This window comes from Aspergillus thermomutatus (genome assembly GCF_002237265.1).
Source record: "Aspergillus thermomutatus strain HMR AF 39 chromosome Unknown NODE_461, whole genome shotgun sequence".
In the NCBI taxonomy this organism is placed as follows: domain Eukaryota; kingdom Fungi; phylum Ascomycota; class Eurotiomycetes; order Eurotiales; family Aspergillaceae; genus Aspergillus; species Aspergillus thermomutatus.
Window position 1 is genome coordinate 1 of NW_020798511.1, and position 11,076 is coordinate 11,076.

General features: G+C 49.7%; 4 protein-coding genes across 4 annotated transcripts; 1 reads left to right on the plus strand and 3 right to left on the minus strand.

Moving 5' to 3' along the window:
- Window positions 1-1,308: 1,308 nt before the first annotated feature.
- CDV56_100391 (aromatic alcohol reductase) lies at window positions 1,309-2,244 on the plus strand (the record flags this gene model as incomplete). The annotated part of the gene is made up of 1 exon (XM_026754010.1): window positions 1,309-2,244. One exon carries the CDS (start codon window positions 1,309-1,311, stop codon window positions 2,242-2,244), a length of 936 nt encoding a protein of 311 aa, XP_026609617.1.
- Window positions 2,245-2,288: 44 nt separating this feature from the next.
- CDV56_100528 (uncharacterized protein) lies at window positions 2,289-3,300 on the minus strand (the record flags this gene model as incomplete). The annotated part of the gene is made up of 4 exons (XM_026754147.1): window positions 2,289-2,489; window positions 2,538-2,675; window positions 2,840-2,863; window positions 2,923-3,300. 4 exons carry the CDS (start codon window positions 3,298-3,300, stop codon window positions 2,289-2,291), a joined length of 741 nt encoding a protein of 246 aa, XP_026609618.1.
- A 4,666-nt stretch (window positions 3,301-7,966) lies between these two features.
- Window positions 7,967-8,494, minus strand: CDV56_101414 (uncharacterized protein; the record flags this gene model as incomplete). Its single annotated transcript, XM_026755033.1, has 3 exons — window positions 7,967-8,145; window positions 8,394-8,420; window positions 8,479-8,494. 3 exons carry the CDS (start codon window positions 8,492-8,494, stop codon window positions 7,967-7,969), a joined length of 222 nt encoding a protein of 73 aa, XP_026609619.1.
- A 1,346-nt stretch (window positions 8,495-9,840) lies between these two features.
- On the minus strand, window positions 9,841-10,291 carry CDV56_101684 (uncharacterized protein; the record flags this gene model as incomplete). Its single annotated transcript, XM_026755303.1, has 2 exons — window positions 9,841-10,162; window positions 10,278-10,291. The coding sequence occupies 2 exons, from the start codon at window positions 10,289-10,291 to the stop codon at window positions 9,841-9,843; spliced, it is 336 nt and encodes a 111-aa protein (XP_026609620.1).
- Window positions 10,292-11,076: the final 785 nt, after the last annotated feature.

The window sequence follows — 11,076 nt, forward strand, 5'->3', positions numbered from 1 at the left end:
AAACCTCTCCTCGGCCTCCTCCCTCCCAAACGCCCTAACCGGCACCCCAACCGCCCTCCCAACCGCCCGCGCCAGCATCCCATAACTCGTATCCCAGTCGCCCGTCCCATGAAACACCTCTCCGGCGTTAACCGTCCTATCACACGCAAGAAGCAAGAACAACGCCGCCGCATCATCCACATAGACACTGCTCACGCACCCATCCTTTACAGTGTTAATATACCCGCTCACCCCATTCCGCACCGCCATCTTGACCATCCGCGCCGCGAACCCCGTCTCGTTGGCCCGGCCGTACACATACGGCGGGAGCCGGACGACAGTAACCCGCACGCCCCGCTCCGCCCACGCCAGCGCGTGCTGCTCGCACAGATGCCGCTTGATGGTGGGGTGGGCCGCGTAGGGGGCGGACTCGTCGACAACGCCGCCGTGCGGGTGCGGGCGGGCGAGGAGGATGCCGCTGGCGACGACGAGGGGTTTGGCGGTGCGGGCTAGCGGGGCGGCGAGGGCGTCGACGGCCGCGGTGTCGAGCTTGAGGATCTGGTCGTAGGGTTTTGTGAAGTCGTGGTCGAAGGCGAGGTGGAGGGTGGTGTCTGCCTGGGCGGACTGGGCGCGGAGCACGGCGTGGGTGGTGAGGTCGCCGCGGATGGGGACGGCGCCGAGGGAGGTGAGCAGCGCGTCGCCTTGGGGGGTGCGGGAGAGGCCGTGGACGGTGTGGCCTTGTTGGAGGGCGAGTTCGGTGACGACGCGGCCGATGAAGCCTGTTGCGCCGGTGATGAAGATGTGCATCTGACTGGTTAAGTGGTATGGACTACGGAGTAGAGTCTGTCGGTAGTGTTTAGGACGATGTGGATGATGGTGGGCTGGGCTCAGCTGCGCTATATACCGAGACGGGTTTTGGATATCGGATTTAGGGGTTTAGGACAGCCAGGTAACAGCTGGAGGGATTATTAGAGGCTTATTTGGAGACATATGATGCCTAGCAGTGAGATATGTCGTGAATGCAGGCTAATCGTGCTGAACATTGCATAACTAAATGTGCTATCGCGGTGGATTAGGGTTAATTGTTACACTTGGCCATCAAGATCGGTATCAGCTACGGATATGGAAGTTCCCATGACAGTAATAGCACTTGAATGCTTGACTAAAACTGTTAAATCTCATTGGCAGCTTGCAACCAGTCAATGACATACAACCTCGTATTGCTTCTTGGCTTGAGTCATCGTCTCTGTGGAGTATATATCATCTGTCTCCTAGTCCTCCCCGAAAGCATCAAACTCACTATCAGTGCCATCGAGAGTACACAGTAAAATGCCCAAAGTAGCCATCGCAGGAGGCTCCAGCCCAACCCTGGGCGCATCCATCCTCGCCGCCCTCTCCACCACCCCCTGGACGCCCATCATCCTCTCCCGGCAAACCAACAATCCCAAACCCTCACCTCCAGGCATCGAAACCCGCTACGTGGACTATACATCCCACACGTCTCTCGTCGCCGCACTCCAGGACGTCAACACCGTCCTCAGCGTCGTGCTCATACCCGGCCCGGAATCCATCACCTACCAGCTCAATCTTCTCAACGCCGCTATAGACGCGGGCTGTCGGCGGTTCGCGCCGTCGGAGTTTGCCCTCTGCGAGCAGGCCCAGGCGCAGGTTGATTTGCTAAGGCCGAAGAATGTTGTCTGGGAGGCGGTCAGGGCCAAGGTCGAGGAGGGGCTGATCGATGCTGCGCGGTTCCCGTGCGGCATGTTCATGAATTACCTGGGGATTGGGATTGGAGGGGAGAAGGAAAAGGAGGCGCGGGCCGGGTTGGCCGAGGGGGCGTCCCTCGTGCACTTGGATGCGGAGCCGGCGTATGTGGTTGTCCCGGTGAAACAGGATGGATCGTCGCCGGCCCTCACGTTGACGGATATCCGGGACGTGGGGAGATTTGTGGTTGCTGCGTTGGAGATGGAGGAATGGGGAGGAAGGGAGTTGGGGATGGCGGGTGATACCCTCGGCTTCGATGAATTGGTTAGGCTTTGTGAGGTGTATACCGGCAAGAAGGTCGACGTGCGCCGGGTGACGAGGCAGCAGCTGGAAGACCGATTAAAGGAGATTCCCGACGAGGATGTGATCAAGCGGATGGACTGCCAGATCGCCATGGCCTGCGCGAGAGAAGGGTCGGTGGTGCCGGGGGTGTTGAATGAGGTGTGCAAATTCCAGCCGGTCAAGGTGGAAGAATTTCTGCAAAGGCACTGGAGATCATAGTCAGGGAGCGATAGTGTTTATCCCTCGGATAATGAGTGTCCAAATCAAAAGAAAGAGCCGGTGACTGCCGTGCTTCCCACCAGTTTACCCGCCATGAATTGCAGAAGAAACTCGATTGACTTCTCAGCATCCTCCAGAACCTGGAAAGAGAGGAGACGGCTTTTGTAGATAACGAGGCCTTGGTCGCCAAAGTATGCCTGGAGCAGCCGGGCCTGTTTATCTCCCATGAACGACAGAACTAGGACCTAGGCTGTATGAGCGATACTGCTAGTTTGAAGAGACAGTTCACCTACCGGAATGACGTTATGGTCCTGATATTCATTGCTGGTGAGCCTTGTAAGCATTGTTGCTAGGATAGCAAGCACCTCTCCACGCAAGAGTTTGTTGTCATCGCTAGCATACTCATGCACCAAAGAGAACATCACATGGGGCTTGGAAAGCGCAGAGCGAGCCCGCCAGGCATCATTAGGACGCCATTTGCGTGAGTGTCAAAGTTCGTCGTCAAAAGCGTCATGCAAAATACATTTCGTGAAATCACTGTAAGTAATGCGAACCATTAGCCCTCATTATCTCGAAGGTTGATCATCAATCTTACCTTGGTATCCAATCTGTACGCTCCCTAAGAGTGAATGTCTCGTTGTCATTTAATTTTCGTGAAAAATCAAAGCGCCTGTCAACTATGTGGCACATTTCCAGAGCGGCATCCATGGGTTTGTCCCCGAGAATTTTGTGCTTCTTCCAAAGCGTCTGCTCAAGTTCCAAGTATTCCACCGTGTTTTCGTCGTCCTTATCGATGGGATAAGACTGAAGCTGGTTGACGGACATGGGAGAAAAGTATCTTTCGAAATTTGCCTGCTCACGAGACTCACGACCGTGGTAGAGGTACAGATGATGACAGGTAATCTTGAAGGTCTCATACGACTTTGGATCGATATAGGGATCAGTTGTAAATAGGAGTTCGTTATAGACATCATGCAGGTCATCTACGAACTTGTCGCGCTTTGCCTGTATTGCAGCTTTTGATCGGCTCCGAAAGAGTCTCGAGAGTCTGGCCATGGTGATGGTTGAAGTTGTGGAAGAGAAGAGGATGGGGATTTTTCTTTTGGGTGTTGGAGAGTTGTAGACAAACAATGATGTCAGGAAAAAAGACGTTTTGTGAAGCAGGTCAGCTCAGCTTTGCAAGTCTATTTTTCCAATTTAAAAGCGCCTGCTGATATCCTGAATCACAATCCATTCCAGAGTCTATTACAAGTACTGGATATAAAGCGAGAGGGAGCGATAGTGTTCATCTGTTTAAAATATTATACCACTATGACTATGGACATGTATTCTCTAGACTTAGGAGTACATCATCCATCATTTTATCACTCCAAAAACATCCCAGCGCCTTGAAAAACTGTTGCACGCCACCATATTCGCATCCTTCATCCAAAACGGGTACAGATGGCACGACTGGCAGATGCCCCCGCCGCCTTTTGTGAGAATGCAGACTTTATCGCGCAAAACACACTAGGATACCAGTTGCAATAGACTTCTTCTAGCCTTCTTCGCCCCAGCGTAGTGGTATTCCATTCCAATATCATGCCTCGGATAATGAGGTTGATCACCATCTTTGTGCGCTAAAAACAGCATATCTGACGATGAGGGTAAATGCAACAGTAACAATTGCAAGATCCTTCATGTGCTGACATGCTACCAAAGGTGGTAGCGTACTCCAAGGCTGATGCCGTATGTCAGGGGAAGATGATAGTTGTATTCCTCTATCTACTGTTGGTTGATAAACAACCCGTATGTGTACGACGGGTACACTGACACTATCCCGGTGCATCCACTGCTGAGGGTAGACAGGTCTGGTATCAGGTGCTTGGAGATCGCCGATGAAAAAGGTTGCATATCCCCCGTCGTTGTCTTTCTTGTTTTCTCTTGTAAGCCGCCAGTCGTTAATCGCCTTTGATTTTGAGCAAGTCCTTGTCGCCTTTCTGGAATGTAATAGGCGTATGCTGCTTGTCGTATCGTTCCTTCATGGATAAGGCCGCAAAACGGAGTGCCTCTGCAGCTGTTGTCCGAGATGCAAATTATTGTTCAGTAGGGCTTGCAAAGCCAATGTTCAGAGGGGTTGGCAATGCCATGCCATACATCGTCAGTTGTATTCTAAAGTCCAAAAGTCTCCATTATGAGGTGCAGTTTTGCCCTTGCCCTCAGCTTTATCGAGATAATCCAGGTAATCTTGGTGCCACGACGCAAATATTACGTGTATTTCGTGTCTGTCCTGCGAGATCATGAGACAACTAGAAGTTCAACAACAGTTAGTGCGTGCTGATTTAAAATGGCTCATAGAATGGCACCGACCAATTGTTGAGGTTTGGGAGAATAGACTGCTGTTTTAAGGTCCAACCAACCATCTCAGATCCCTCTTGCACGAGGATCGCATCTTTATCTTTAATCCTCATCCTCTTCTTTACCTTGATAAAGCTCATCAGTTCCTGCCCTTTCATGGAGCGTAATGCCCCATCTGTGAATGCCATGTACTGTCTCTTTTTAAATGTGGCTGTGAAGTGGGCATGGTTAAATACCCACTCCACATGATTGTTGGGCATGATGTCTATAACCACTTGAAGAAATAAAATGAGGACAACATGAGCGCTGTTTCATCTTATGTGTCTGGGTAGTCATGTGGGCTAATCTTTCCGTTCTCATATAAATGGGGAAGTGAGTGCTCCTATGCGGTCAGAAGAGGCTTCAACAGAGGTTCAGAAGCACAGAGATTCGCATGGCACTCAGAAGAAGAAAAAGGAAGTGAAAAGAGGGAGCAAAGGTATGGATTGAGGCTCCGACAGTAGTTCAGGACCAAGAGATTGTTGAGGTGGTGAGAGCAAGGTCAGCAGAAACGGTTGTGGTTCAGACTTTGAGACTTTGAGTTAGTCCAGGTTGTCATGTCATGGTCAGTCGTATCGGGCAGCTTGTATTTGCCAAGAATATCCTCGTCTGGTTGTGGAAGGTCGCTTCGTCCCAACTCGCATGCCTTTCAGCCGCCCATTCTCTGAATAGGCATAGATCAGGAGACTTCTCCTAGGCGTGTCCATATTCCGCCACGGGGTATACCCAGCAGGCTTCTCTAGCATCTGCCCTTCTTCTTTCAATGGACTTTGTCTTGCACCTCGTACTTGGTGACGTGCAAATGATTATCAAATCGCATAACAGCAACCCGCCATGATTATCATGACCGTCTCTAGTAGGAAGAGGAGCCAGGAGGGGACTGTTGACGGATCTTGACCGGTATTTATTCCTTGAGGAAACACGGCAAGCGCTCGGAAATGAGGGGATCGTCTATCGTCCTCATGAATAAAGTTGTAGTGACATGACCTCAGTGTATGTCCATTAATTGCTCTTTTGTGCACGGCAACACGACCAGCGAGGCCTCGCTTTCCAAGAGCGGATCCAATATAGATGCCGTCTCTGTCATGGCTGTTATAGATGAGGAGCTTACGACGTTTCCCTGTGAGAATGTTAGCTGTGAACTACCCGCAAGGAGGGGAGAACCATTTACCACTGTGGTGGGAGCCGACCAGTCGTTTCTCATGGTCCCTTTAACTTCGCCGGGAGGGATGTCTGGATAGAAAAACCCTATGTCAGCTGGACGCCAGACACCTGAGCTGGTTTGTCTGTCTTGCTGTTCCGGGTGACGAGATTGCCTGGCACTGCCGTTATCATTACTTCTGCGAGCTCGACTGGTGTGGGGTCTTGCTTCTTTGCTTTATGGTGGATCCATTTAAGGTATGCTTCAAAATCTCCTTAATGGAGTGTCACCCACATCCGGTCCTGTTGGAATAAGATACCACTATGACTATGAAACCCTAGACTGACGAGTACATCGTCCGGACACCTTTTTAGCCTAGTGGTATTATTATTCAATAGGTCCTCAATGGCGTATCTTCGTATATTCACCTGGAATTCAGTCTTCAGAGAATCAACAAGCTTTTGATTTATGGTGCGGTTCTGGCCTTTTCGCCATTGGGCTTCCAAATTGCGAACATCGAATATGATAGTTCCGAGAAAACACTCTTCCAGCTTTGATTAGTTGCATGAGAGGCATCATTGCTTGTGTTTCCAGTATTAGTGTTGATTTCTTTGACCATCTTGGATCTCTTGGGATTTGGCGTACGAGTCATTGACTTGTGTGACGGATGTAGCGGTTCGACAGGACCGTTCAGGTGGCTGCGGGAGCCCGGGCCAGGAGGAGTCGCGGGGCCTGGGCAAGAGCATTCACGATCCTCCACGCTTGTACCATCGGAATGCCAGTGAGATTCGTTTGGATGAGCTTCCCTCCATGAATTGCATGTAATGCACATGAAAGTACCATCTGACTGCTTAAGCCAATCAGTGCCGCGCCCTTTTTTGGGGCAACCTTCACAGGCTCGACCGCTCGACCCTGATGATAAGAGGGCCACCGTTGACTTCTGCGTGACTGTTTTGATTTCTCCTTATGACAATCTCCTATTCACGCAACACAGAAAGGCCATGATTGCGTAAAGGCTGGCTGTTGCCGTTGGTCGGAATGGCAATGCTTGGAATCCACTTCTCAAAGATGATTTTGAACGCCCGCCTTTTGACAGAGTTGAGGATAACCGCCTTCACTTGCCCACCTGAGTGACTTAGCCACAAGTGGGCCATAGCCCTGCGATGTGCCGTGCTCTCTGAATAGCCACACTCCATGATTAGTGTCGGCCCACATCTTCTGTCATTCAGGTATCCTTGTTGTCCTCTTCTTGAGTGGCTTGCTATGCTCATGATCGTGCGGTTTATTCGGATGACTATCCCGCCAGTTCTTACAGGTCCTACCGCGGGAGCGGAGGCCGGAGTGGGAGCAGTGGCAGGCTAGGAGGCGTTCATGGGGATGGCAGGTTCCTATCGTGAAAGGTTAGCTTGCTCACTGGAGAACTCCCACACAGGAAACCCCTCGCGGAGACAAGGGATCTTACCTCATGGTCAGAGGGAGGCGTTGGAGGTAGATCTCTAATTGAGGATCTAAAAAAACACACACTATAACTGTTTATAAAGTAATATCGCATGGGAGATTCTTGAGTGGAGAGACCTCAGTAATAGTCTGTAGAATTTCACGGAGAGATGCATATTGAGATCTTGAAATCCCAGTGTCTTCGCACCATAATGCAAGAAGCATATGGAAGTCTGACATCTCATATTTGCAATGAAACTGGGATAACACTTCAGATTCATCTGGATCAGTAGCGAAAGAGGCACGACTTGGGGGAGGCATAGATGTCCATTGTCGGATCAGTTGAGGATCTGACGCTCCTTGGTTGATGGCTATCTCTGCCTCCCAGAGGCGCCTTGCTACCCGCCATTTCATCATTTGCAGGTTAATCTCGTTCTGTGCATCGATAAGGTCTTTGAGGAGGGTCTCTAATGCTGTTTTTGCTGCGGCGAGTTGGTCTTTCTTAGACTAGAATTTTGTTGCAAGCTGCCACTGGTTGTTCTTGAGCGGCTTGCTACTGGAATCACACACCTGCAAGCATGGGGCGCTGGTCTGGAATTTGAAGAACGCCGTTGTGTAGTTGAAGCGCGCCCAAAAGTTGCCGTCATCCCAGTCATGCGGCATCCCAACGATGATTCCTGCAGGGAGCGTTGGCATCGTTGGTTGGGCAAATTTTGGAATCACCGGTGGTGGCAGGTCGATTTTTGAAGGGTCAAGTTTGATTTAGAATTAGTCCGGCAAGAAAAACCAGATGGAGTACTTGGTCTTGGCGGCTAAGGGCTCCTTCTCATCGCGTATCTCCTTTAGTTTTTTGGCCTTGTCGTCTGAGTGCTTGGGTCGGCCCATTTTGTCTTGGATTGTCTGTGGCTGGATGGAAAGGAGAAGGATGCGTGAGATCTTATCCTGCACTGGCATGAAGCAGTTGTTAAGCAAGCAGGGCGCGATGAGAAGCCCTCGTGATGGACTACTGCCTCAAAACTTCCTCCACTCCCTCAAACATCAGCTCTGCTGCAGCTTGTTGTAGTATTGATGCTCTTCGTCTGCGACAATCGTAGGCTCTTCGAAAACGTGGTCTTGAACAACTGAGATAATAGTATTGGAATCTAAACATGTTAAAATATGTACCCTCTTTCTTAGATATCTGAAGAGGACTTACCTAATGAGATGATAGATGCTGCAGCATCTATCCTTGTCAGTTACGTCCACAGTTAAAGGACTGTTGTTATAGATGAGGAACTTACAACACTTTATCCCCATCTTTGAGGTTCGAAACCCAGCAACTCCCAGAACTCAAGTTCAGCAGTGATTGGACCAACCCAATCGCTGGGCTTCGGCAAGATCTTCTCTGCTCTCCATATGCACGCGGACTGGATGCTTGAGGTCCACAGACATGATCCTCATCGGTGGATCTCTTCCCCGATCTGCTGCCCTTGCTGCCCGGCTCGGTCTACTGGGTCGCCCATGTCTCGTTGCAGACAAATCATGATGGAATAAAAATAAAGGCCAGACTTCTTCTTGCTTTGTTGCCCTGTTCCTGGTTCTTCTTCTGTCAACAGCTGTCATGGTGAGCCCCAGCCACACCAATCGACCGAGCGAAGCACAGATCTGGTGACCCATACCCGCTCGCGGCCTTACAGGGACTGCTGCCCTGTCCAAGGCAGGAGGCCTGGCACCACCGAAGGATTCCCACGTGAGCGCGGAACAAACCAAGGGTCAGTTGCTGGGTTGCTATAAAATGTCAGTTGCGATACTGAAAACAAGAGAGGAGATGACTTACACTCACAGCCGGGCCGGCCTGGATGTTTGCCATGTCATAACTGATTACCCCAGGGCGACATGCGCAGCAACAGCAGCAGTCACAAGGGCCATGATCTCTGCACCGGCTCCGCCCCAATACAGACGATATGGCTCGTCTCCTTCGCCTGAGCCTGAGCCTGGAGATTAACATATATGTCTAGGAGTAAATCTAAGTTAGTATTATTCCATATTATTATAGGGAGTTATAGACTGAACGTTTGATATACCATTGCCCGAGCTGCGACGATCTCTCAAAGTCGAGAACTGGTTTGACCCAATAGAAGATGTGAAAGAATTTGTCGGGTGTAAACGCCCCCATGAAGTGATCATGAAGTTGGTTTGGATCGGAAGATCCAGCCATGTTGAAGCGAGGGTTCTGACCTGACTCCATCGCCATCTCGATCCCTTCCACACAACAGCGTCCGCAACACAGACTTGGAGACCCCCGCATACCCCAGCGCGCATGATGCACTCCAACGCAGCGCATAAGCGCTCCAAAAGAGGTCCTCATCTGTGAACGCCGAGTCAAAGTCAGGATTATACAAATGGGACTTGATAGTCTGGACCAGAGACTTGATATCTAATTCTTCTTTTCCTGCGGCCAGCGGCCGGCACAGGCATCTCGGCGGACAGAGGAAGCCCAAGGACAGGGCGGCACAATGACAGCTACCATGGTGGTCGCAGCAGGAGGAGCAGGACAGGAGGGCAGCCAGAGATTAAGGAAAATTGAGGAACATAAGAAAGGAAAATCACCACTCAACTTTATCAGGGTTCTTGGGTAAATCGCTTCTCTGGATCCAGGACCCTTATCTTTCCATCACCCATGTGTGGTAGGCTCCGCGCTTCGTCATGGTTGGCATAGGAAATCCAGTGTCAGTCAAGAAGATCTCTTTCTTTTTAGATGAGTCTGTCTCATCTTCACCATCGGATGGCAGAACCGGCTCGTCATCGTCGTCGATTTTCCACTGTTCCTGTTTATTCATCTCTTGCTGGATCTCCTCATCCAATTTTTTGATCGCATCCTTGATCTCCGTCGTGATTTCTGCACTGCTGGCTCCTTTCGAACTGTGCTGGACGGGCACTTGAGAGGAAATAGGCATGCAGAATATCCCAGCACTTGAGAACCAGCTGTAATATCACAGTAGTCAGAACCCCAGGGTATACTCACAGGAAGAAGATGATGATAGTGATCGAAGGAGAAGAAGAGAAGAGGGAAGAGGGGAAGAATGTTTATATTACCTACAGAATTGCCGGCATTGCGCCTGCCTTGCCTAATGTTAAATAAGATAGTGAATACTTGTCCTATAATTATTCACTATAGATACTAGATATCAGTAAAATGATGTATTTAAGGTATGTCCTTATAAAAAAGGAAGAATATAAGAAGGGGGGGCATAGTGGTTTAGTGAATAAGCAGACAAAGAAGGCCTCATGAACCTAATACAGCAGACCTTTTCCTTTCTTCTAGTTCTCTCTCGGTGATAAGTCTCTTGGAAGTAGACTTTATAGATTGGAGGCTTTTACTGTGCTTATGATTGTGAACTTAGGTCTTAGGAGCACAGTCCTGACTAACTTCTTCTTAGCTTGATGGGATGATGGTATAATTCTGAAGACCTATTATTAGGAGTAACAAGGAGAGATCCTACCTCTACAGCGTGGTCTAAAGCTATTTTGCATCACCGTCAATAGTATATTAGGAGTATTTGCAATAGATGCTCTGTAGAACCTGTCATAAAGCTCAACAAATAGAGCATAACTATGAGGCAGTCAGACCAGCTACATTTCGGTCAGATCACTTAGATAGAATACTGAGCAACACTAACAATAAGCAGTAAATTTTGCCAAAGAGTTGCGAATAGCAACAAAAAAAAAAAAAAAAAAAAAAAGAAAGAAAGAAAAGGGGGGCGGGAAGCAAAACGGAACAGAGAGGGGGAGCAAAACCCCCCCCCACACCGCCAGCCGCTCGCCTTGTTCTTTTTAAATGAAATTCGAAAAGGAAAGACTTTTCTGAAACAGGAAAAAAGGAGGGGCAGGTCGGGGGG